This window comes from Micropterus salmoides, unplaced genomic scaffold, assembly GCF_014851395.1.
Source record: "Micropterus salmoides isolate LMB-PRFRI ecotype aquatic unplaced genomic scaffold, ASM1485139v1 Ms_hic_scaffold_2, whole genome shotgun sequence".
Lineage (NCBI taxonomy): Eukaryota > Metazoa > Chordata > Actinopteri > Centrarchiformes > Centrarchidae > Micropterus > Micropterus salmoides.
In genome coordinates this window covers 15574596-15602355 of record NW_024041150.1, presented here as the reverse complement: position 1 = coordinate 15602355, position 27760 = coordinate 15574596, and the positions used below count along the sequence as shown (strand labels likewise).

The 27760-nt window shown below is 41.1% G+C and overlaps 1 protein-coding gene across 5 annotated transcripts in view; it reads left to right on the top strand.

Moving 5' to 3' along the window:
• Positions 1-27760, top strand: part of nrxn2b (neurexin 2b) — a 704163-nt gene that overhangs the window by 82799 nt on the left and 593604 nt on the right. For all 5 annotated transcript variants that reach the window (XM_038732127.1, XM_038732126.1, XM_038732128.1 and 2 more), the window contains exon 2: positions 9121-10525. In XM_038732127.1, the coding sequence (XP_038588055.1) occupies positions 9814-10525 (712 nt within the window). In that variant the 5' untranslated portion in view covers positions 9121-9813. The remainder of the gene's footprint in view (positions 1-9120; positions 10526-27760) is intronic.

Here is a 27760-nt window from a genome sequence, read left to right as displayed (position 1 = left end):
GTTAAAACAAAATGTAGATAAATAAGAAATTGGAGCTATAATTACACCGGTATATTCCTGAAATTGTTAATCCTTCATTTCTCCAACTTCCATTCTAATTGCTGTCGGGCTCAAGAAAAGATAATAGCCGTGGCTGTGTTCCTTTAAGGTGCTCGCAGTACTCACTGCCCGCTTATAGGCTGCCTGGCTGCTGTGGAAATTCTTCTTGTCATTGGCCACTCAGGAACCAGTATTAGCCTCTTACTGCACCTGCCATTGCCCCAATTAACATGCAGGAAAGATGGGATGGCTGCCAACATATACAGCTGCTAATGGCCTGCTTTTCTTTTATTCTTTTTTTTGTTGGTGCAATTTTCTAGAGGCAATCTCAATTTGTAGAATAACAGTTCCCTTTAAGAATGCAAACACAGTTTTAGGATACTGTGTGCACAGGCAGGATACATACTGGTCTGAGAAAAATGTGAAAAATGAGCCAACAAAAAGGGAAGATGTGACAGGAGTCCACGAAGGAGAGACAGCCACAACGGGCAGAAGTGTGACTGTTGACTGAGATGACAAGATGCTTTCTAAGGTTTCAGACAAATGTGAAGTTTCCTTATGCAAGAGGAGATCACATTTTTAAACAAGCTAACCTTAAACCACAGCTGTGCTGCTTAGATAAATGTTACTATTACCTGACCACAGGTAAGAAAGACATGATCAGCACGTCCATAAGGCATTACATTTTCAAATTTCTACTCATATCCCAAACTATTTTAAGTTTTGAATGGACACAGATGTTTGCATGTGTCCGTTACTCCAGTAGTTTGTCAACAACTGTCTTGTTTTTAAGGGGGTCCTATATATTTAAGCTGCTGAGCACATATAGTTTTTTCAGACGGAGGCTTTATAAGTCATTAGAAATGAGCAGATTTTCAAAGAGCAAACTAGCTTTAATAAACCAATTCGTACTTCTCTAACCCATTTGCAGTGCAGTAAAATTCATCCTCAGATGATGAGAGAGGTTTGACATTTCACAGAGTTGTCTCTTTTGGCCTTTATGTGGCCCAGCGTACAACAAGTGACTGCTGCTGAATGAGTGTCCTTTTTCCACCCTCTAGTTGACAATGGCTATAGAAAAGGCCCGGTGGCTATATTGACAGTGCAGTGTTTTCTTCCTAAAATAGACACAATACCTTTGTCAACTGCACGCTATCTGTTCCTCGCTCCCCAGGCTGAGGCGCCGGCAGGTCTTTGTTTCTTACTAAGATGGTTCTCCCTCGTCTGATGGGGAGAAGATGAAGGAGGGAGGGAGGGAGGGTAAGAGTGTTTACATGCGTTTATGCGTGAGCTGGAAGATAGTGAGCAAGCAGGCATCTGGAGAAGGCACCGTCATGTAAAATTACTATAGAGCCAGTTCTCCGTTTATTCTGTCTCTTCTTGCTCTCTCAAGCCTGTCTTTCTTCTTTCTATTGCCTTCCATCCCTCTCTGCCTTCCGTCACTTCCTTCTCCCCTCTCTGTTTCTCGCTCTCTCTCTCTTCCTCCAGATAAGGCCAGTAGAGCTGCAGGCTGCTGGGCTGGTTAATTGGAAAGAATCTAGAGGCCTGGCCAGTGAGCCTTGTGCTTCCTACCAAAACATCTCCAGGCACCAAGGCAGCCACATGCATGCTGCTGGGTACTCACACACACACACACACACACACACACACACACACACACAACTTAATCGGCCACATTCCCACACGCCCCCAGCAAACATTTTACATTACACGCATACAAAGCGACAAAGAACAGGTGAACAGGTAGGGGTCCAGTATCTCACTCAGGGAAAGATATCCAAACCTCTGCGCTGTAAACACGACGCAGATGCTGAGAGCTGCCTTTGACTGAAATTACACCATTTTCACCCTCTCTTCTCCGTTGCCACCCATTGATTTCATTCATCTGAGACAGCTATCAACTCCACACAAGAGTGCTAACATGTCATGTGCTCATTTGGATTTGCACCTTCAACACTGGCGGCAGCTGTAGCCCGCGAGCTCTTATGCTTCTAAATAGTTTGGAAGTAGGTGAACCAAAGTGGGATGGAGATGGATGGCTGCATAAACCAAGAGAGGGAGTGTGAGGAGGGAGAGGCGGAGATGGGAAATGAGAGGCATTATGAGGAGGTTAGTGTCAAACTGGGAGGAAAAAAGGAGGATGGAAGGACATGTGAAAGAGGCGTTTAGAGCTCGGATGAGCAGGCAGCCAAACACTAATGTTACAGTATGTGTGCAAAAACTCTCTCCGTCTGTCTCACAACATTAGTGGTGCATCACGCTGCAGTGTGACACGGCTGATGGCACGCAAATATGATGGCGCTGTTGTATGGAGGATGATGTGCGTGTGAGTGCATGTGGTGTTACGTGATTGTGTCTCAAGGAGCACCGCAGGCTAAGTGTCACTGACGTCCTCTTTCAGTTTTTCAGTCTCTCTCCCTCCCCTCCGCGCTCTCCCGTTGTCGGCCATTTTGTTGGCTTGATTAAGGATGTAATAACGTATTTAGAAGTGACTTGCTAACACTGAGAGGTGTGCTTCTCCTCGCCTCTGCTTTCACTGGCCTACATGATGCAGCCAGATTGGCTCTGTGTGCCTTTGTGTGTCCATTTCTGTCATTTATGTGTCTTGTTGCTTTCCGTGTGAGGCTGTCTGTCAGCACTGCCAGCCACAGAGACAGGTCTACTGTGTATTGTGTCTGTAATTGATCTCTTGACTAGCCAGACTAGTTGAAAACAACCTCTCCCACACAGTCTCCCCTTAAAAAGCTGGCATTATTTCCCACCAGGGGTTATTGATTGACTTGATAAAGGAGACATTTGGCTGTTTCTGCAGAACCAAGTACAGTCTAAGGCAAGCTGCAGAATATACAGTATATCGTTGAGAGCCGTTATCTTTCACTACATGTCTTACCGCCTTCTATTTTCACCCTCACAACGTTTCAGCTTGCAGAGCAAATTCATTTACTCCCCATGATTCAGCCTGTCAAGGTGTCACGGCAAAAGGAGCAACAAGGAGTCCCGTTAAAGTCATTATTAATCTGGCTGTTACAGAGCTAACAGCAAGGCTAAAACCCTTGATCTGTTTCATTAGCATCTCCTCATCAAAGCTAAATGCAGTTAACACTAACAGCCAGAGCTAGTCACTAGCGGCTTACAGCTGACGCGGCTGATCAAAGGCAATAGTCTGATGTAGTATAAAGGCCCGCTCACCTCTGTGTTAGCTCACGCGGTCCACATGACTGGGGTTGTCGTGGAACTGATTAGTTAATTTTTTCCCACTCAGGTTTGAGGTGCTTTGTCTCCTTAATTTATTCTTTTGAATGTCGTTTTGTTCTTTTTTTGCAGTCTTTGTAATCTAATCCATAATAAATCTGTCTCTCCATCCTACAGCTGCATGCCAGTGATGTCAGACAGACAATTTTTGGCTTTTGGTTTTTTTTTGTTTTGGAAAGATGCTCTGCAATGGGAGCATCCAAATGTTCCCAAGGTCCTGTGGGCATGTGTCTCTTGATATAATAAACTAAAACTTGCCGGAGATCGGTAAGGGCTGACTTTGCAGCTCTAATTGCAATGGAACTTTGCACTTAGAAAATAAAAATCCCTTCAGTCACTGTGGATGTATCAGTGTCTGAAGCCAAGAAAACTGTCTTGCCCACAATTTGAGGCCACAGGTTTTAAGGAAAATAACATCAGTAAGCTTTACAATCTGTAGATAGGTGGGTGATTTCAACATAGTCCCTCAAGAGTGAAACTCGTGCACAATATCTTAACCCATAAATCTGACATCATATCAGTATGATATTTTCATGACCTAATATCAAATGAATGAATAAATGAAGTAATTGGCCTGCACATTTCATTTCAAATAGTAAAATTAGATGCAACCATTTTTGCCAGTTAGCTAGCTGCACTGTCAAGCTGCGCTGACTTTTCCCCCAGGACATGTAGGGACTAGTTTTGCAAAAGAAAGTAAATCTTGCTTTCTTTTGCTTCCTGGTTTTGCTAAGAACTACCACTGAAACACACAAAGGTTGTATTTACAGCTTCCTTTTTTGAAGGTCTGACATCTAAACTTACAGCTCCTCATATCTCCCCTACACATCTTACTTTGTTCACCTTCGATGTTCAAAATGTTTTAGCACTGGCCTTCTCTTCCCATGTTTCTCTTTGCTGGTCCCTCTCCCACCACTTTTAAACCCTTGTTCTTCATCTTGACCAGGAATATTAAAAGTGGCTCAGCGTGCCTCTCTGGTTAATTAGAGCACAGCAGCAGCAGCAGCAGCCTCATGCTGACGGATGGTACACTGCTGAGCTTCTCACAGGCCAGGATTAATCGCTCCTGCCTGACTAGGATATTGTGCGCGTGCGCGTGTGTGTGCGTGCATGCGCATGTTTGGGTGTGGAAACAGTGAGTATTATGCATCAATGCATTTGTGCATAAGAAAACAATTTGCATGTGTAAATATTAGTGTGAGATCCTTTGTTTATATTATTGTGCTGTAGAAATGTTTTAATGCTTCAGCCACTTGAAGTGTCTCAGTGTCATATTTACAATTCTAAATAAGGTGTCGCCCCTTAGGATGAAAAAAAAAGAGAAATGCACAACACTGAACTTTGTGTAGCACTGGTGGGCAGTGAAGTATTCAAACCAGACTTCACCTGATTGTCTGCAAGCTGAGTGTTTGCATAAGAAGGAAGATGAAAGCCTGGCACAGCTTCACACAACAGGTGTAGTCTGGTCTGTGGGGAACCTGAAGACCTTGGGCCAAGGCGGAACTCTGCAAGAGATGGATTAAACACCAAAACATAGATTTTTGCCAAGGCATACTGCACAATGTCTGCACACTAGATTCATTTATAAACATATGTGTTTTGTAATGTAACCTATTACTCTCACATGACAGTAACCAGTAAGCTATAATGTATTACTTTTACTGGAAGTAACTTGCCCAACACTGAGTATAATAGCAGTTGACAATTGCTGAAAAGGGAAGCATGAATAAAGTGAAAATACAAAAAACATTCACACCAACATATGTTGGTTGTTGTATGTGCCTTTGAGATTGGATTTGGGCTTTCCTTCAAGTACCAATCAAGTTGTCTAGATTTTTGTTTATTACTGTCTTGTTGTTGCATGCTAATGCTGTCTTAGCTAAGCTGCTGCAGGCATGATCATAATGACAACTGGCTCAAAACTATGACTTAACATCGGACCATTCGGATAAATGCGTACAGACAGTTTTGTGCCACAGAAATAAAAAAATGCAAACTCTGATCTTTGTCACAAGAGAGGGAATAAAAATAATAAATGGGACAGTTTTCACTGCAGTGTGGATGTAGCCAAAGACTCTTAAAGAGTTGGAGCAGAGTTTCTGTCAAGATCGTGCCAACATTCCCCGTGGGATGATGTGAGAGGAAATGGGTCGGTGGTGGCTCACATGACCATGCAGTTATCCTGAGGGTTGTAGAGCTTCGCTTGGACAAGAAGCCGGGTCAGGGTGTATTAGGTTGGGTACAGATTGCTCTTTCACTCAAGTTGCCCAGCTCTGCCGCAGCCCAGCCGAGCACTGCGGGCGAGAGAGCTGTCCTTTTTCTTGAGGAAAGAATTGAGGCAGATGGATGTCACGCTAGCAAACATGCTTTTTTTAAAAATATTTTATTGAAACTGGACAGAAGCTGGATACATGTCAATTGTTAAAACAATGCTGTGGCCAAATGCTGTAGAGGAGACAGCGTGTACCACAACTGTGACAAAAATCATAATCCCAAATGCAGGCATATATATAAACACGCACCAGATGAACACTGCGCTGTCACACAAGGACAGTTGCTTTGGAAAATGCAGACAGCTTCACACGCAACTAGAATCAATCACAAACGCACGCATTCACACGCACACAGCACAACCCTCAAAGCTCTAGTTATCTCTTGAGGCTTATGTTTCCTCAGTGTCCTTGGGATTTAATAGAACCATCAGGCGAGCCCGCCAATACCCCCTAATAACTCGCAACACAATGCATGGAGGATACATAGAAACTCAACATAGTAAACCGTGTAAAGAGCAGTAAATGTTGCTGTCTGTAGCAGCAGAGAGTCCCCAACCAGACAGAAATAACTCATTGAATATTCAATTCGGTCAGGAAATATTCTAAATCTATTTACCCATAAGGGACACAGATGTCGTTAAAAGAATGGTTGATTAAACAACCGAAACCTCTCAAATTGTTCACAAAATGCAGTTATTTTGCTCTGTGTGTTCAGGGGTGTTATCATGTTTTTGCTGATGTTCATAATGGCATTTAAAACAATGTCATGATCTGTGGGCAGCAGGCTGTTTGCACATGATGTAGTATGTGTCTGCAAATGAGTGGGTAGAGTGTTCAGTGTAATGAAATTATTCCTGCCGATGTAAATTTAAACCTCTGCAGATGTGTATCTTAGCATGTCTCTTGTCTCTAAACCAGACATACATTTCTTCTCACAACTGCTGCTGATGAATCCTGTGAATCATGACTGTTAATTAACAGTAGCATACATGTGTAAAATGAGAGAATACTGTGTTCAAAGACGCAAATTGGGCTTTGTCAGTCAGACCAAAATAAACCAGCCCAGGTTTTGTCACTTCTGGAGACATTTGTGCCTGTAGCAAAGTAGAAAAAAACAATCTGACAGTGTCTCACATTTAGCCACAGTCTGACATACACCAAGTCATGTGTTCTTTGTTTGAGAGGTATACGCATAATATTGTGTAAAGAGTGGGACTAATGAAGCATGAAGACATAGGACTACTCATTCTTTGCTGTCAGAAACTCAAAAACAGAAAGTCAGAAAGCCATATACTCAAAACCTACAGCTGATCACATCTCCAGCTGAAATTTAGGAGGTAGTTAGTAGGAAAAACAGCGAAACGGAGCAGATATTGGCTGTTTGTATATGAAGTTAAAAAAATCATTGCCACAGATACATGCTGCTGAAATCCGCCATCGTACCTTGTTCACCACCAGTGTGCTGATATCCCACAAAGTGAGAACACTAATTGGTTTTTGACACTGTAGGACTATAAATAGAGCTGTTTATCATCAAAACCTCTCTATCACTAAGATTAAAGAAAGTGCCACATATGTTCATATACATATGTAAGTTTGTTAGAATGGTCAAGAGGGCTGGGTTTTTAACGTCAAGATCAAGCAGCAAACAACGATTTCAATTCAGCTTTATTGGCATGAATGCAAAACAGCAATATTGCCAAAGCTACAAATAAATTACAAAAGAACAATTAATTTTGTACAGTTCATTAAATAAAGCAAATAAAACGGTAAATGTGTGTGTGTGTGTGTGTGTGTGTGTGTGTATTAATAGACCAAAAAATTAAAATCAGTTTCAAATGTGAAATTAAAAAAACAAACAACTAATAAAGGATCAATTGCTACAATAACAATGAAAATAATAATAATTAGATTTTTTTTCAGAACAGTCATTTAATATATTTATCAATCTATTCTGAGTTCCCACTGGCGGTCCTCAGTTTGTAGCATGAGGAGATATATTTTGCTGCAATGATTTGACATTCTGGCATTTCTCCCAGTAAATAGGGGAGCTTCTGTGTGTCTGATATAAATTCGAATTTGGTGTATGTATGTGAAATGTTTGCAAAGTATTTTTCCCTTAATCTTTTATATTTAGGGCATGATGTTAAAAAGTTCTTCTGTCTCACTGGGAGAGTCTCCTCTTCTGTCTGTGTTGACGCTTTTCTATGGCCAGGCTGTGTTCACTCAGTCTGTATGTTGTCAATATTTAATGGACATTTTATTGTGCTCAGGCAATTTGCCACTTTCACCCTGTTGTAATAACTGTGAAATCACTTAAAACATTATTTATTGTAAGGCCCTCATAAGTGTGTTCATATTGTGATATATGCTGACATGTAGGAAAAGAAGCTAGAGCCTGTGGATAATAGTAACCTTTTTTGTGTGTGTCTTTTTGTATTTTTGGAATGATGCAATGCTCGTTTTTTGCTGTCAGTTGCATAAGCAAATTTTCTCCCAACCTAAAACACTTGAATGCCAAGCGTGATGTACTGTGCTTCCAATGCTGAAAAATCAAACTCACTAGTTCCATCTCAAAGCAGCTTTCTCTTGCTTGCCAATATGAACATCAGCCAAAGAAAAATAGCCTTAATATTATTTGTCTTCCACCGTTTTCTGTTTTTCATAGCTCTGTCTGTCCCCTCGGTCCTCCCTCATCTTTCTCCATCGACACTAAGCCTCGCCCCTCTGAGATCATGATTATGCAGCCTTTCTTTATCTCTCTTTCTGCCTTTATTTCTCCCACTCTCCCTCCCTCCGCTGCTTGTGTGCTAGCGTCACCGCTGTTGTCACTTTGAAGCCAGGCAGGAGTAGCACAAGGGAGCATGAACAGGAGTGAGCCCAGCTTTAATTGTAGACTGTCTGTGATGGAAATTATATCACACTCAAGAAATAATGGCTAGGGATTAGGCCGAGCCCCAGGGTCAAGACCGGCTATTCAGATAGCTATTGACTCTGCAGCACTCCACTCTGAATCACATTTGCTTTAATGATGCATGTGTTTGCATATGCATGTCCATAGTGTGTGTGTGCACCACAGTGGAAGGGTGCGATTTATTAAATATACTCTTGCTGATTGGCCAAAAAGTGTACAAAGTCTCCCTGCTGCATATGAAACCACGAAATCATGTTAAGGTTCAGTACATTGCTTGATTGACATGACTGAGAGGGAGCAGATGAAATAAGACAAGCCCCTCTAGGAAGTGTGGAGCAATGGAAAACTCAGGTAGCTGATTTATTGCCTGGCTCTAGACAAACTTTTTTTTTTTTTTTTGAAGAGTCAGCTTTCAACTGAACAGACCATAGGAATTTTTATATATAGCACACGGTGTCTGAAACAGCAGGTGAAAGCAAACTACAGGCAAAGCAGATTAAAACATCTTAAATAAGATTTTTTTTAAATCGAGTAATTGCTGATTAACTTATCTTAACAATGGGTCACATTTTTATAAAAATGCGCTGGGAAATGTCTGGATGGAATTTACCATTGTTTATTCTGTGTGTTTGTTTCTTCCAGATCCCCACCTGCCACCACGATGATGGAACCCATTCCTGCATAAAGCTTTGTGGCCTATAAGTTTCAGGAGGAGCATGGGTTTACGCTGACACCATGAACGCATTGTATGCTCCAGCGGACGAAGGCAAGCTCTGATACCCGTCTACTTTAAGGCTCCCTCTCTCTTTTGTTCATTTTCTTCTGCTTGCACTCCCCTCAAAGAAAGATCACAATCGGATAACTCTTCCCCCAAGCATTTCGGCAGCAGCTTTTTCCTAGAAATTGCTCTGAGATCTGGATTCTCAAGAAGATTCTATTTTCAGTCCAGGATAGACCAAGAGGCTTTTGAAGAAACGACTGTGTTGAAATTATCATATCCCCCCTCTTTTACTCTCCCACTATTCCTCATTCCTTTCCTCCAAGTCCCAGAGGCACCAACTGATGGAGAGACGAAGGAGAGAGTCAGGATAAGGGCGAGAATTAGAGCATCAGAGAGAAGAGGAAAAACCTGCTGATTCATCTGGAAAAGTAGTAGAGTAGGGCCCCTCTGAGGATTACTTTACCCAGTGAGCTTTCTATCCCAGTTCAGTGATATATAATAATTGTTCTTTATATTAAAAAATATCTTAGCCACTGCAAAGCTAGGCCTTACTTCTCTGGTTTATCAGACCATTAGGCATCAAGCAGAGAAGGGGACACTTGGGAATTTTGAGCATGACAAGGGGGTTAAGATTCTTGTATTGGCCCCTGTGGCCTCTGGCCCTGTTCAGCCTGCTCACTACAGTGAAGATGCTGGAATTTGGTGGGGCGCCCGGCCAGTGGGCACGCTACGGACGCTGGGAAGCTGGATCAGTGGGAGAGCTGAGCTTTAGTCTCAAGACCAACATCAGCAAAGCCTTGGTACTCTACCTGGATGATGGCGGCAACTGCGACTTCTTGGAGCTCCTGATCGCTGGTGGGCGCCTCCAGCTGCGCTTCGCCATCCACTGTGCCGAGCCGGCCACATTGCACATGGAGACACGCGTGAATGATGACCGCTGGCACATGGTCTTGCTCACCCGCAACTTCCGTGAGACCCTCCTGATGGTGGATGGTGAGACAAAAGTGGCTGAGGTCAAGTCCAAGAGGAAGGAGATGGCGGTGGTGAGTGACCTGTTCGTGGGTGGGATCCCGCCTGATGTGCGCCTCTCTGCACTGACGTCCAGCACGGTGAAGTACGAGCCACCTTTCCAGGGTTTGATCTCCAATCTGAAGGTGGGGGAGATGCCTCCTTCTTTGTTAAATAGCCAGGGCATTCAGAGCGACCTGGAGTACCTCTGCACCAAACAGAACCCGTGCTTCAATGGAGGGTTTTGCTCTATTCAGTATGGAGAAGTTCACTGTGACTGCACCCACACTCGCTTCAAGGGGAAGTACTGCAAGGAAGGTAAGGCACCATCATTCTGTACCTACCCTGATTTTGTGCATTGTTCCTGTGCGGTGCTTGTGGCTAGTATGCTCCCCGGCATTGCATGGTGAAGCTAACTTAAATCTTTTGTTAGTAAAGATGTGCTTGGTTATTAAAAATCTCTATTTAGTCATGAGATGTTGGCAATTCGGCCCTAACCTTTAGGAGGTTTTTGGACATGTTTTAGCAGTTCATTCTTCTCAGGGGTCAGTGAGAGGTTCTGCAAAGTAGTAGTAATGCAAATTGTACTGTTGTGATGTGTTTAAATTACATTAAAATTGTCTGTCGTTGACTTTTACCAAGTCTTTTGCAGAGAAGTCACAAGGGATTTATTTCTTTGGTGTGAGGCAGTAGGATGTCAGTGTTCTGCAGGATTTAATAGTTGAGGTGTAGACCTATTGGAGGCTAAGATGGATAAGGGTAAGGTGCTCTCTGAAAAGGCAAAAACTTCTTTTGCTTGAAAGATTGAGTTGTAGAAGAAACAAAAACACTTTCTTAGGGATTATGTGAGTTTTAGATGTGGCATAAGTGCTACTTTGAATGTGGCTGGGACTTACAAAACACAATACTTAACATCAAAGGTGCTGAATATCTGAACAGAATATTTCAAATGCAAAACCATTACACTTACATTGTAGGTCTGCCTTTCAACTAGCTATCTTTCTCTGTATTTCTTGCTTCATTCTTTTTTATTTTTTCTCTCTGTCTTCTTTCTTTCTTTCTTTCTTTCTTTCTTTCCGAGCCTATTGTCTCTGGCGTACACCCTGCTCTTGCCTTCATTTGCTCTTGGGATGTGCTCCTGTGCTGTCAACTCATGTCAAACTCTGTTCTGTTCTACACCTCTGGCTCCCTCCTTCACTGACACATCCCATTTCCATATCTATGGGTTTTCCCTCTCCTTCACTTTTATCCATCTCTGTGTCTCTTCGTCCCGCAGTATTTCCTTCACCCGCCTCTTACCTTCCCTTCTCAAGGCTATCTGGGCTTTCCATCTCTCTTCAGCCTCCCCCCACTTCTCTGTCTCTCCCAAATTCCCCCCCTTACTCCACTTATCTCTCTTTCACCTTTCCCCGCTGTCAGCACTTCCTACTCCTGCCTCTCCTCACTGCACACTTATCTCCCTCTTCTCTTTCTTTCAAACGGACTGCATCTCCACACCTTGCTTGTGAATTCTCTCTTTCCCTATGCAGCCATCAAAATTGCTTGCTCTGTTTTGATCATTTGTAATGGGGGAGAAGCCTTTTTTCCTACATTATCTCCATTTTTTTGCTGTTTTATTATGCACTATTAATATTGCATCGCAACCCCCATAATACTGTAATCAATAGACTCAGTGGCTCCTACCTTGTCCTGAGTGATGAAATGACTTGTAATTTATGAATCTTCAAAAGGTAGATAACTACTTTGCCAGCAGTTGTGTGTCAATTGTTTGAAGTCTTGCATTTTTGTGGCGCTCACAGATAAGCTCTGACGCAGAAATCAACCGAAAGAAAATAATTTGTTCAACTTTTTTGTTGGGAGGATTGCTTTTGATAGATCTGAAAAAAATGGAATAAAATCAGCATGATTCAGATCAAAGCATTTAAGTTGTTTTGATGTAGAAAGTCCAGAACAGTATTGAACAGCTCCAGATGCTGTATTGTTTTTCGCCTTTTACTCTCTGAAGGAGCCAAACAAAAGCAGATGAGATATTGCTGTTCAGAGACCCTATAGCACAGCACATGATGTCACTGCTGGACAGCCATGTAGGTATGTCTGACTTTCTCTTTCTTGCTGTCTCTTTCTCTCTCTCTCTCTGTCTCTCATATTTCTCCGTTCCTTTAATTCTTCAAGCCTTTTCTCCCTCTCTCTACGTGTGCCCTGTGTCAGATTGCTGTGTGATTGCTGGAAGCAGATACTGCTGCCTGCCTCTTGGCTAAATTGAGAGCAGAATACCAATGCAGTGCTACAGTGACTGCAGGAAACATTTGTCCTTTTGAAATGGAGAGAGAGAGTAAGATAGAGGGTGAGGATGGAGATGGCGGTAAGGAGGAGAGAAACAAAACAAGAGCAAAAGGGGAGAGAGCGATGGCTGAACAATATTGGGAAATGGAGATGAGAGCAAGAATAAGAAAGACAACATGAAGATATTAATTTGCTCAGTGATGTTCTTTGGTTTGGGGACTGTTAATTGGGTCATTATGGCTGACTTCCAGTGCAGCGGTGTATTTATTCCTTTTATCTAACACGTGGGTGGGAATGTAAAGGTCTCTCTCTCTCTCTCACTTGTGTTAAGGCACTTTAGATGTCTGTACTAACAAATCCACATCTCGCTGTGTTAGCTCTGTGGTGAAGGGGCCATGTCAAAGGAAAGCTTAGTTTTAAAGGGCTGCATGCCAGCTCACTTCAGAGGGGAAGAGCGCATCATTTCGTGGGAACATTTTTAATGATGAGATGTGGCACTTGCAATATATTAATGTGTCTTGTTGTAGATGATTCATGATGTGCTACTTGATCATTTAAGCATTCAGCTGATGCTCTTCTTCACAGAGATTTACCATCAGTAGAATAAGCTTCAATTCCCAGACCACTAAATCTGCAAACACCCAAAAATATGTAGCGCGCAACGATCTCAGCAAAAGTTCTGTACATTGTTTTCATGGCAATGCAATTATTATTTTATAGTAGCTTCTCAAGTCACACACAAGTGTTAAACAAATATTACACAAATATTAATCGGTAGGTTCACCAATGCAACACATTTTCCCACTAGGTAACTACCCATGTGGATGGTTTTGCTTACATGTAAACATGTTTTGAGATATCAACAGTATCTATCACTTTTAATACTTCTGGTTGATATTGTGGCCAGTGTTGGATTTTAGTTGGATTTTTGCATCCATGTCATGACATTTCTTGGTTTGCGAGGCATTCAGTTCAGTGGAATAGACAACGGCCATTTCTGTCTGGTTATTTTCTCATAACAATAGTATATTTGTAAATGCTATGAAACAAAAGTATATTTGCTGTCATGGTTTTGGGGTGAAAACAAAAATCTCAGAGATGGGTATCTCAAAACCTGGGCAAATTAAACTTAAACAACTTGTATGGTTAGATACTTCTAGAGGTAAGAGATAAGCAATTTATTTGTTATTTGGTTTAACTGACCTTTTAAGGTATTAATTCCAAAACCAGAGATGCCTAAAAATAAAGGCAAAAGCACAGACATTAAGTGAAATGTCATGAAATATCAAATGCAAAAATATATTTGAGGATGTAGCATTTTCTGATCGTTTTGTTGAATTTAGGGATGTAATAATAGTAAATAGATTTTTTGTTACAGTATTTGATCCATTAATTCAAACATGAAGATGCATGCAGTATGGGTAGCAGCTCATTAGCAGAGAAACTGTTTGTGAAAAGATGCCAAACCAGCCTGTTCACATGTGGGTGGAAAAGGAGCACTGGGATGTGAATCACCAAAACAGTGGCTAATGGGCTTTTACAGAAAAAAATAGATGCATTTCATGGAGACCAGATAATTATACAAAATTGTTGGACAAATATAAGGTACCCATCCTTCAAAGAGCCAAAGACAAGACTTTTAGGATTGTAAAGAGGCTGAATATTAATATTTAAATATAGTTTGATAGTATGCTGAATAATATCCTGTTGTTTACTTTTGATATGATATTCAGTGTAATTCCAGTGACAGAACAAGTACAAAGATTTACGCCTTTAGAACTAGTGTAACAGCTCAATTTTGCCGGGCACGTCTCTATGACGTCACATCTTCAACATGGCTTTGTTCTGTCCTCCTTCATACCTCACTCGGAGAAGTTTCAGAAGCAGAGCGTTTTGCCTGCCGGATTTTGTTGATTTGGTCATTTATTTCTTGATTTTTGTGCTTCTTGTACCATGGGTAAGTAGGCTATGTAGTTAAAGGCTTTCTGTTTTTGTTTGTTGTTGATATATGATCTGTCTGCACAGAGTGTTTTATTTTGAAAATTGACCAGATACTCTATGCTGTTTCTGTCATCCCCCAAACCCAAGCTTAAAAGCAAAAAATCTCTTTAAAAGCCATTGTGCACAGTTATGTTGAACAGTCGAGTAAACACACTTTGTATTGTTATATAATTATTTTGTTTTTGCTATGTTTTACAACAATTAAGGTTTGATTTAAAAAATTGGGAATAAAGTCTAGTCTTTAATGCCAACATATAAAGCAGCATCAATAACAGTTCAGCCCGTCTTCACCAGAATTGGCCATATAGGTCGATTATGCAGCAACATATTTTCATTACTGTTAGACCGTGACCAATTAATTAAATTGTCAGAGTAGTTTTAATACATCATACTTTTACTCTTACTTGAGTAGTTTTTTAAGAGAAAAATCATTACTTTTACTCCACTACATTTGGATACATTCGTCGCACTACTTTGCTAATTATTTATTTATTGCAGTCAAGCATCCCCATGACTTTTTATATTTTTTAACAGTCTTTACTTATTGGAGTACTAACCGACTTTAATATTAATGCAATATTTTATTATCACACTTGATGTATACACGCCAGGAATATTGTCCTGGTGTAAACGTGGCAGGTTATCTAATGAGGAGATGATTACTTTAGTTATTATTATTCATTTGTCATTTCATCACAAATAAATACAAGTGTATGTTCACTTCTTTACCTTTACCTGATGAAGACCATCTGAAATAATTCAAGTCACATCCGTATCAAATAAAAGACTTGGGGAAATTGTTTTTTTTTTTTCTTAAGTTACTTACTAAGTTACTCACTACTCAAGTAATTTTTTTATTAAATACTTTTGTACTCTTACTCAAGTAGTTATTTTGATGAACACTTTTACTTCTACTTAAGTACTTGTTTTTGCAAAGTAGCAGTACTTTTACTTGAGTACAGTTTTGAGCTACTCTACGCACCTCTGGCCGTGACCCCTAGTGACTGTATGACTGAAGCAAAGGAAGAAGTCATGTGACATAGTATAAAGAGCGTGTAAAGCTTGATTTATACTCCTGCGAAGGGCCTACGTGCGTAGCTTCGCTGTAGGCTATGCACGTAGCCAAGCATTTATACTTGTGCGTTGGTGTCTCCGTCATTCTGCAATTACACCCCTAAATGTTAGTCGACACTGTGCTACAGTGTCCGCTGTGTTGACTTTTGCTGGCGAAACAGGCTAACTTGCGGTTTAGCCCTCCGCTAACGTACTTGGGGGTAAAATTGTATATAGCTGGTATAGACTGGGTCACATTCTGATAGTAAAACGAGTCATTTCGCTCGATTGACAATCAACCTATTTTGTTGCCGCAGCCGCAGTATGCTCATGAATATGAGGCTCTGGAAGAGGCAGGCTTTGATGTACACATTAGAGCATGCCAGTAGAGAATGACACAAAGACGTTTATTTCAAGTCTGCCTCAAGCAGAGATGGAAAGGAAAAGAGCCAAATTTCAACCATGTGATCTTAACCACATTGTGTTGCATAAATCTTCTCAAAGGATACACATTCAACAAAAACACTTGGACAGCCTGTAGTGCAGTTTGGACAAATGAAAGAAACAGAAGCTATTAGCCACAAAGGTCTAATTTACTTCAAAACTATTTTCTTCCAGATTTTTGAAATCCTTTGTTGTGATGAACGTCAGCCCGAAGTGGTATCAGTAAAATCAGAAAATTTAATATGACAGCGGTTTTGCAATTTTAAAGAGGTTGTACCATCTCATCTCCCTGAAGCACTGTTTTTTTCATTTATTTTTTTTTATACCCCACCACTCCCTTTGGTAGAGCCTGTATCTCCTGTTGCATTCATGTGAATACCACTGATCTCACTCAGCTGTTAGCACTCTTCATCCATGTCTGGCACTGACAGGTTTTAGGAGTTTTGCTCATTTACACTAATATTGTTCAGGCCAAGTGGGAGATTGTTCAGAAATGGATGAAGGTTGAAGGTGAACATCGAACAGTCAGCCTGGTGATTTAAAAAAAAAAAAACAGACCTCTGATATCACTGACAAAATCCAGAATTTACCTCACAAATATCACAGTGAATGCTCACAGAGAAGTACCTGAAACATTCCTGTATGTGTGTAGATGTACCTTCACTGCTGTAATAATCAATTCTGTTCCCAATTAGCATGCATTTTGAAGTAGTTATGGGCAGGCCCTTTTCCATTAGGGGTTGTAATTAAAGCCGCTATGTGCCTCTGTGGGCCATTGTTTTTTCCTAATTGATGCTGGCCCTGGCTTTGTTCTCTGATGACCCCGAAATGGCAGTGCAGGGCAAGGCAGCCATGAGCTCTCAAATCAGAATAATTAGAGGTTAAATAAATTTTTGAAAATGACTGCTGTGTTATTAATACATTCATTTGCTCAGCAAACTCAACAGTCTTTGCTGGTGTCACGAGGCTGCATTTGAACCTAACTTTAAAGCTATCTGTCATATTGTTTGTATGTTTTGTATTGCTCATTATATTGCAGTATATATTTGCCGTATTAAACCACTGATGATCAGCAAATATAAGATGTTGAGGGGGTGTTAACTTAGTCTTTCACATCTTATTTTGTTATTAAAACCACCTTCATATTTGCTAAACCTATCACATAATAATCAGGTTCCTCTGGCTCCTACTACTGCTCCTATGCCATTTGCAAAAACTCACCGCTCCATTCCGATCTTGGAATTCTGATCTTGGAATTTTGATCTCCCACTTCCAATCTTCAGCACAACTTCAGAGGTTTGGCAAACGTATCATAATAACTTATGAGGGGGACAGTGGCATACTAGCCTCACATCTCTGTCTCACGCAATACTGTAATCCATTAAATATTATTCATTTAATAATTTGTCTACCTAGGCTGTGTTAACAGTTGGCGGTTCAGACCCAAGGCCCGAATTATTTCAAGACGACTTTTTTTTTTTCATTTTATTTGCATAGCTTGAATAAAAATGTGGGTGGCCTACACATGGTACTGTGCCTGAACTCATCCTTGACACTGACCGAAGACAGAAGCTATTACTGCTCCTCTGCTAACTTGCTCTTTATTGAATAAGCTATAGATTGAGGTGTAATGCTGCATTATAATGATTACAATTTTGAGAGATGATCAGCAGTCACCTGTGGTTTACATTTGAAAAGTAGTTTTCCCTAACCCAATCAGTTATAAGGCATAGGAGTGAATTTAGTCATTTTTGTCAGCTTTTGTCACAGAACATTGGATGTTATCTGTCTACATTGGCCTGTTCTCTGGCGGTGGGATTAACACTATTTGACCATTTATAAGGTAAAAAGGTTGATGCAGCAGCCCTTTTCCACTTGGCAGCACCATATAGGGAATTGTTCAAAAGCAGCTGCTTAGCTCATTACTGCTCACCACTCTCCAATTCACTTTCATCATCACTTTTTATCATATACATTGGAATAAAGCAGAAACCTGGGTCCCCGAGAAGCCCTGCAGTTAACCGGCCTGCACCCTACATGTTGGGAAGGCACCCCCTCCTTAAATAAAGGAGCTGTGACCTCAGGCGCGCCTCTGGCTGCAGAGTGAGAGAGAGCGCCAGAGACAGAGCTGCGTTCAAGGTGTCAAGGCGTCAGCTTCAAACACACACTGTCCTTTTTATAGCCTGTGGAGATGTTTTAACACAGTCTGCCATGAACAGATGCTATTTTACCCAACAGGCCAGAGTAATCTGGGTTTATCAGCTGTTGTAATTCATGAACGATGAGGGCTCAACACCCCTTTTAACACCACAACACCCATGAACCTTTCATTTTAGATGCTGCAGCTCTACATCATTTTTAGCTAATGCGTGAACATTGTTTGTTTTTTTAAATATTAAATTACATTCATCCAGAAAGAGGAGCTCAGATGTGATGTTGAAAACAGCCTTGTGACAAGAAGCACCTTCAACACCTTCATACGCATTGACATTTTGTAAAACAGCCCCACGTTCATTTGATGATTATCATAAATTATTTTATGAAAAGACATTTAACAGAGAACTATTATTTAAAATACATCAAAATCATTAAAAGGGCTGCATAAAGGCATTTTAAACTGTGCCAAACTATCATTGGCACAATATCTAGTCTCTATTCCGCAGTTGAATAGTTTGTTTTGGGCATAAATAATTTCTCTTCAACCCTGTTGCCTCCTGTTAGGAATAAGTCAACATCCTGTCCTTCAGTTCATTCTCTGGCATTGCTTGTAATCCTGAAAGCTTTAGCTGCATTTGTACTGAAAGGACAGCTTCTTTGTGTTTCCGTTGTGACATAACATTACATTGGGCAATAAAGCATTTCAGTCCATTGAACCTGATGGCACAAAATGCAGAGTGCAGGAACTGTCAAAATGATATTAGTGTTAATGCAATACTTTAAATGTCCCTGAATGTGAGTTGAGCGAGTCGGGACATTAAATTTTAGTGGTAATAGCTGGGGTAGGTCTGTGACAGAACAGGGCTGGGGCAAAGAGCAGAAGACACCAAGGAGAGTCATACGTCACAGTGATAATGTGCTAATGTCTCCCTGTGGCACTCACCCCCATTCTGATGAAGTGCTTTCAGAAACAACATCCCAGGCAGCCTGGACCTTGAACAGGTCCACAGAGGATGCCTTCTCACTCAGCCCTCACACACCTTGAGAAAAACAACGCCTGCATCAGAATGCTGATTGTGGATTTCAGCTCAACATTCAACACGATCTCCCCCATTCAACTGATCGGAAAACTTAGCACTCTTGGTTTAAGTACCACACTCTATACTGGATACTGGATACTGGATGTCCTCACAAACAGACCCCAGACACTTTTAGTGCCTGAGCCTGAACCTGACTGGTCATCTCAGGAATGGCTACATTTCTTAAGGAAATCTAAGAAGGCAAAATCCCCATGCGAAATGCTTGTCAACTTTACAGAGGAGCATTAGAAAGCATCCTGACTGGAAACATCACCAGTTGCTATGAGATGTGCACAGCCCAGGACTGGAGGGCTCTGCAGCGGGTAAAGATCAGAAGATCATTAGTACCCATCAAACATCAGTGAAGGCGTTGAGGTGAGGTGACTGCGCAGAACCCAAAGGATACTGAAAGACAGTACCCACTTACAGCCATGCACGTGCAAAATAGTTTATTTCTGTGTATAATTATATAATTTTGTATATATTGTTTGCTTTGTAGCATAAAGGGAATTTATGCTACTCATCTTACAACCCTGTTGTAATATGACAATAGATTTACCTTGTACCTTGTAAATGGTAAATAATCTCCGTTTACAACCACACCAACCAACTACAGTGCTAAAGTCATGGATCTGATTGCTTGCTGGTGTATATCAAAGCTGCTGTGTTATTGCTCTTCTGCTGCTGAAGTGCGCTGTGCACTTAGTGTTTGTAATGTAGCCGTTGTTATCTTTCTATCATTATGCCTCTTTCTTTTCCTCTCTTCCTTCTGCTATACCCAATAAGCAATTCCCTCAATTACAGTTTGTCTTGGCTCGGGTAACAAACCAACACACAGAAATACGGAAATGGTACGAAAATATTTTACCAAAGTGCATGGTACTGTTAAATGATGAACGTCAACTCTGGGTCGGTTTTTGTAACTCAAGCACCTTTCGAATGTTGACCCACGCTTTCACACAACATGGAGTTTGTGTTGGGGTCTGTATTGGGCTTATAGCGGGTCATTTTTTGCTGTTAGCATACTCCCATTTCGTTATGTTTTTGTTGTGTGTAGTTCAGAGTTCAGAATTCAGAAACAGTACCATGGAGGATTGGGAGTGCGCATGAACTTTCTACATAAGCTAATGGATTTTGCAGACAATCCAACCCGATTTCTTCATATAGGAAGCAGCATACAGGAATGGTTGATTTTTATGTGAGGTTACAACCTGTTCACAAATTAATTAAAAAGTAATTAATTTCATTAAAGAACTATATACAGTCCCTTTAAGTAGTAGAGATTAATTTGCTTGATAAATGAGACATTAATAGAGCTGATCCAACCCCTTAATGGAAGGACTGAACCAAATTTAGATTTTCACTGGATGGACAAATTCAACTAGTGACAAAAATTTATAACCCTCTGAAATTGCACCTTACTTTACATTTTGCAAGTCTTTGTTTTAAACATATTTAATAAATATCTACACTGTAACTCTCTAGCCGTCTCCTTCCTTTCTAACTGATCTACATTTTTGCTCACCCTTTACCGTTGTCCACTCGTAATTTTTTTTTCAACTCATGACTGTGTAGTCTTGACTTTTTGCTGGCTGAGCAATCCCAACTTCAAAGAACACATATGTGCCTGGGCCTCCATTCTGCTTTTGATAGATTCCCACCTTCCACGAACAGACAGCAATGCAAAAATCCGCTCTTTAGGCATGGGTGCCCAATGTTCCTCAATTCCATATATTTTGATCAAAGGCTGTTGTGCTGCACACTTATCTCATTCTGTCTTGCTATGCTGTCTTCTTACATCTTGCTCTGATGCTTTGTTTTACATCTGTGGTTTTGCTTTTTGAGAAGGGAGGAAAATCATGTATTCATCTGCACTCTAAATAACAGATTCTGATCCAGTCTTATTCATAACCTGCATTTAAAAAAATAAATAAATCTGGTAACAACTGCTCCAGACGAGAGACTTCCTTAAATCCCTAATCCCCTAATTCCTGACCCTTTTTTTCACTGTATGAACACTTTCATGCAGATTGCTTCCCCTTGCGGAAGCAAAAAGCAAGCATTAACGGATTTAAGTGTGAGGTTAAGTTGCCTGACTCAAAGGAGCCAGTGAGTTTTAAGCCTACTGTATTTGTTTAGATTTTTTATGATGCAATGGGGTGGCAGTATAAAATGTAGGTGGATTGGGTGCAGTCAAGCGAATGGCTTCCAGGGAGGGTGTCAATCCAATGTTTCCAGCCCACCACCTTCCTCACCTTTTTCTCAGGTGACTCTTCAGTGGCTTGAAGGTCCCTGTCTGCATGATCGGACGTCACATGCAATTAAAGACTGCTCTCTACACCTGCTGTCACTCCACAAGCGGAAAAAGTGAGCAGGAAGTTTCACACATCGCTGTCACATGCCACTTGCTATACATGCCCAGTATGTTTGAGCTGTAGGAGAAACAGTAGGCCCAAAACAAAACCAACAAAAATCAGTCTCTGTGACGTTAAAAGCTTTATAACTGTATGTTTTCCTTGTTGCATTAAATAAGTGCTCAGCATGCTGAGGTTCCACAAACCAAGTGTCATTGCAGTGTCACAGTGTGCTTGTTGTAATACAACCATTTTATACAGTATTTATAGATGAGACAATTATTGATCATTTGCAAACTTCTATGTAAAGATTTTTTTAATAATAGATGAGAAAATCAGTTGTTTTAAATAATAGATGAGAAAATTCATGTGCATCTCATTGCAAAACAGGCATTAAAACACACTGCTGGAGTACATTAGACTGCTCTTCAAATGCAGTAATAAAGCAAATCAATAAGGGATTCTCTGATGGCTTGTTTGTACTTTGTTGGCTATGCACCATCAGAATCCTAATGTACTAACGTCAATGGATTTAATTTTATATACATAGATTTTTGAGTGTCCAGAACAAAACTTTTAGCAATTAGGCTTGATTTTATTTACTTTTTTTTATCTTCAAGGTCCCCTGACTATTTGTGTACGCTGTTAACAGACAGACGGCTCCCCGGAGGCTGCAGTCACCAGAAAGGGGTTATTATCAGCCGCACAGTCAGACATGTTCTATTTCAATCTGCTCCCGCTTCCTGGCATATGTGAGCTGACTGAGACCTTACCTCTAAAGAGAAATGTTTGTTAATGCAACTTTGTTATAAATATATATATATATTATATAATAATATATAGTTTTTTTTGTTTTCTATGTTTCTTCTGTGGTAGGAATGAGCACTGATATTAGATCACTTTTTGCTAAATGTTCTGTGTTAATAAGACATTCAGTTTTATTACAGTAATTTGTTAAGATATTAAGGTGGTTAAAGTTCTTGTCATCAATGCTAGGATGATAAAGGTAGGATCTTGAAGGAAGAATATTAGCAATCCATTTATGTTCCATACCCATTTTTAAAGTGGCTATTGTATATGCTGTATCCGTTGGATAGCAATTTACTTTGGAACTATGTTTTCTCAATTATATACCGTTTTCCTACACATAAGCTCGACTTGGCTGCACACTGTATAAAGGTAATACACTGAGTATGGATAAGTACCTCATAGAGACCCACTTCAAAAATCCTTACTATACCTTTCAGGCCTACATAAAATATTTCTAGTTTATTCTTTTATTGTGAAATTATTTGTGCCTTGTACTTCTTTACCATCTGTATTCTAGTGGTGTGTTTACTTATACTCTCAAATGTTTTAATCCTGGTTCAACCATGGAAAGCACTTAGTGACTTTGTTTTATAAATAAAGTTTAATATGAATTGCTCCATATCTTAGCAGCTGCAGCAACACATTTTTCACGCTGAACTCTTTAATTAGTTTTAAACAACTTATCATTTTACAAGAGTGTCCCATTGTGTTCATTGTTTGTGTTAGTCCAGCAACTTGAGTCACAGTCACGTTGTGTTTTTCGAGGGGCAAAACCTCAATGAAGCAAACCTAAGCTTGGTTCATTGCGCCTGCACGTGCAAGGATCTGGAAAGAAACTTAAAAGCTAGGTGGGAGAGAAAGATAGCGAAGCAGTGGACACCCCTCCTTCCTAGCAGCGAACTGTTAATCTCAGTCAACCAGTTTTGCTCTGTAACCCCAAGCTGGTGCTGAAAATGATGACTGACTGTATTGTGACTGATAAGAGATCCTTGCAACTTCATGCATGAGGTGACCCCCTATGGCCCTCTCCTGATTGACAGCTTGTTTGTGCATTGAGTCATAAACATGATACATGGGGAGGCAAGGAAGAAAGGTTGGGGGGAAAAACTTAGAGCAGGGTGACAAAGGCATGAAAGCATGGAGGAGTGTTAGGTCCACATTGATGCTCCAAAGACATTGCTGTTGACACAGACTATGGGAAAACCCTCACCATTCCTCAGTGCCTGCACTCCTCTTGGGATGCTACTTCAATCAAACACCTGCCAGCTGAGCTCCAAAAGAGGACTCTAATCCCCCTCCCTTCGCTAGCAAGACCCCTGCTACTGTAATATGACAATATTGATATAGTGGGTAGAAACGTGCCCCAAAGCCCCGACTGAGTTTGGGCCACATTTGATACAGGTGCGAAATACTCGGCACTTCACTGAAGCATATAAAGGAGAGGCCTTGATCACAACATGTGCAACTCAAATTAGCCTTTGGAGACTACCTGAAGGAGCTAAGGTGCCATCACTGATATCTGCACAAAGGGTGGCTTTCATCATTATAGTATCTCCTGCGAAGCGGGCTAGTTCTGTGACATTTATGTATTTATTTAGCCTCCTAAACAGACGAGACCACCTATGTAGTTAATACAGCTCCGGCGACACCAAATTACTAGGAAATGAGGTCTGATTGCTGATGTGCCTGCTGCTCTAATGCCGTCACTCAAGTTGCAAGCTGTTTGCGCTTGTGTCTCATCAGAGATCTCCCGCCTCGTTGCTGAGTGAGACTTGACAACATCGAGGACAAAACTGTATTAGGCTGTATGTTAACTTATTGGGAGAAAACTTGTAGTTTTATCACACATTGAGCCCCATATAGCCAAAATGGTATGATCCTCGTTTCATAACGCCGCCGCGAAGGACTGAGATTGACCGTTGAATCAATCAGGCTCCACCCATCGAAGCATCAAATCGTTAACTATTCAGGGTCAGCCCTATTGTAATGTAATGTAATTTTCTTACATGACAGGTGCCACGCTGCACAACAAACAGGGCAATGCCTGAGGTCCAAGGGGTCATAGCAATCAAAACACAAATAAGAGGGCCAAGTTCAGATATGGCCCTAGATAATCATAAAGAAGGGAATGGGACATAAAGGAGAACCAGTCAGGAAGGATGACATTATAGAGCATGCAGAGAGCTCAGAGATGTAAAGAGAGTGCTTTGGCTTATTGGTGGAGAGAAAGACATGACATAACAATGTGGCAGCGGCAGTCACAAAATCCCCCAACGCCTTAAGAATAGGCTTATGTGTTTGATGGATTGCCCACGGTGATATTTGTCAGGGAAAATGGAACAGCTTGAGGGGCACACTGTGAGTGCTGGGGGGCACCACGTAGGGATGCCAGCCTGTAGAATGCGTGTCTGCTGGAATGCTCAGAATTGCAATCAGGGGACATATGTGGGGAGTGTGGGCCTAGGTTTGTGAGGCTTTCAGCATGGCTTCTCTGTGTCTCACAGGCAGGTTCGTGGATGACATGGAAATGCTCACAAAAAAGGAAAAAGAAAGGTACAATAGGATCGTCTCTCAACATGTGCGTCCAGTTCCCCCGCTGACAGAACTATTGTTTCACCACACGGGAATGGACCTTGATGACCGGTTTCAGTTTCATCAGCATCAATATGACAATACGATAATGTGATGCAAGGAAACAGACTTTTTATTTTCACAATCTCGAATAATTATTGTAATTATTCAATCTTTCCATGCTTTTGGAGCCGTCATCACAGCACAGCGTCGCATTTATTCACAGCCATCCTTCCCAGCGAAAGGACTTAATCACACATTTCCATAAACACACAAACACATTGACACACATCCTCTGGCATCTCTGCTCACAAGCCGAGCAGGGAAGGTAAATATTGACTCACAGTCTTCTCATTAAAGGGCTTTTTAACTATCAGAGCCTGAAAAGGACATATAGTACATTAATTGCAAATGGTAGAATGCCAGGGGCAGTGTCTGCTGGTGAAAATGACCCTTTATCTTCTCCTTGCTCCCCTGTGTAGGCCTATTGCCCAAGGATAACTTAGACCGAAGGGGGGAGTCAGATTAGAGGTCACCCCGGTTAGGAATTACATGATTCCACTGTAAATGCAAAACATAGTTCATGTGAAAATAGGGTTAATCTCGTTACGCCAGGAGTTTATGCCAAGTTTGTACAATGAACACAGCTTCTAGTCCCATTTTCTCTGCCAGCTGTTGTCTCTGTGTTCCACTAAGCCACGCATTTTTTTTGAATCATCTTTACAGCTCGGCGTTACAATAAACATAATGCTTTCCCCCTAATGCTTGTTGTGTAGCCTTGGTTTAATTTAGGTCCACCATAGCAGCAAAGTCATACAAAGTCACCAGCATCAATTGTGCATTGTGAAATATTGTAAAAATGAGACTGCATAGTTAAAGACTTGAGCTCATGAATACAGAGAACAAGAACAAGAGCAAGCGAGAGTAAAGAGAGAGGGGATAAAAGGAATCACAATCCCAAAGAAAATTGTTCTGCTGTTCACATGTCTGATCAAGCTTAAAAAATGCTATTACTCTATTGTCACAGGAGCTGTTCTCCCTGGCTTAGCTCTAGAAGATGCACTGACCTTTTCAACACTTTAACACATCAGGTCTATTACGCGCAGACAGTTCACCTCTCCCTTTTTCCTTGTGAGAGGATAATACCGGCTCCCCCTTTTTTATTGTGATGAAAAGGCAGAGCTGGCTTTAGTGTGATTTCATTTCCTCTGCTCTTGGAACTTCTAAAGGCAGAAGTCCTGACAGTCACTTTACCTGAAGGCAATCACCAGGAACCACCGTTGCTTTAGTGTGTGATTGAATACCAATAAATCTGACCCTCTTTATTTCCCCTCGAACACAGAATAGTGAAGGGATGCCAGCTTGTACAGACAAGAGAGTGGATTATGTGCACTTTTAGCTACATGATCCTGTATCACCACGCAAAGCTTCTGTCAAATATGTAATGTAAGGGATTGAATGAAGGTAATACGGTAATCAATATAAAGCTAACATTTATATTACCTCAGCCATTCTGTATGACCAAAGGATTGTCTGCTCTTTTCTTTGACTTTTCATTGCCACAGGAGGAGGTCAGAGCACTGAGATCATGGTGACTCAGAACTGCGTCTCCAGTCTGCATCCCACATCCATCCACTTCTATTATGCCTGTTTTTTGTGTTTTTCTTTTTCATCTGTTGATTTTGGCTTATGTATACAATAAGCCTAGACAATCATCTTCATCATTCTGTCCCCCTTGAGTTTCAAAGATTAAACCATGACGCATCCATCTCAGAATGGCTTCCTGGGTGATTTAGTAAAGTGAGGGCAGATGGGTGTGAGGATTAATGCCATGTTTTATTTGTGCTGCTAATGACAAAGAGGCTGTTTTGGCCCGAGGGGAGATGAATCTTAAAGTGGTCGGGCAAGATTTTGACCAAAAATAAGCGAATTTCCAGATTACTTCTGAGGCAATGAGACACAATAGTCACACCCACATTACTAGTAATAAATGATCAACCTGGTATTATCCTTTTATCCTCTCCCACTGGGCTGTTAACGTTGAGCTATGACTGTGCTGGATTTTTACCAGTGTGACACATTTATTATATAAACTTAAACAGACTCTTAGAGTCTCAGTCTTTTGCGATTTTAGTCACATACAAAAATGCGTGTAGGGACACAGATCAGCTAGAGATGGATCGGTTTACTCTGTCTGTCTTCAGCCAAGCTTCTACTGTGATATGGCCTGGTTTGTCAATGATGTGTGTGCAGTGCTCTGTGTGTGTGTGTGTTTGTGTGTGTGTGTGTGTGTCATTGCACTGCACAGGTGGTGTGCAGCAGGGACGGGAGCAGGCCAGTGAGCAGGTAGAATACCACTGAGGTGGAAATAACACAGTTTGGATTACTCCGCTGCTCTGAGAGGCCTGGCGCGAAATGCTGCAGGTAGTGTTGACCGCACACTGTTGCTCCCCCTGTGCTGGACAAAATCTAGTACAGGTGCAGCCGTGTGGCTTTGTATATGTGGGTATGACATGCAGGTATTTGCTAACATGAAGGCACAAACAAGTAAACAAATAAAGATCCATATACCTTGCATACATGTAGCAATAATAACAATAGCAACCAGCAGTTTGACCGTTATGTTTTGTCTAGATTGGTGCTTGACGCCTGACACTTAGGAACCCATAGTAATGAAAGATAACATGTTACAGATAATATGGAATAAATGGAAATCAGTGGTTGTCCGGGAGTTAGGAAGTCTAAAAATGTATGGTATGGTTTGAAAAAATGTTTTCCTTCTAAGCAGGTTCATAATATAT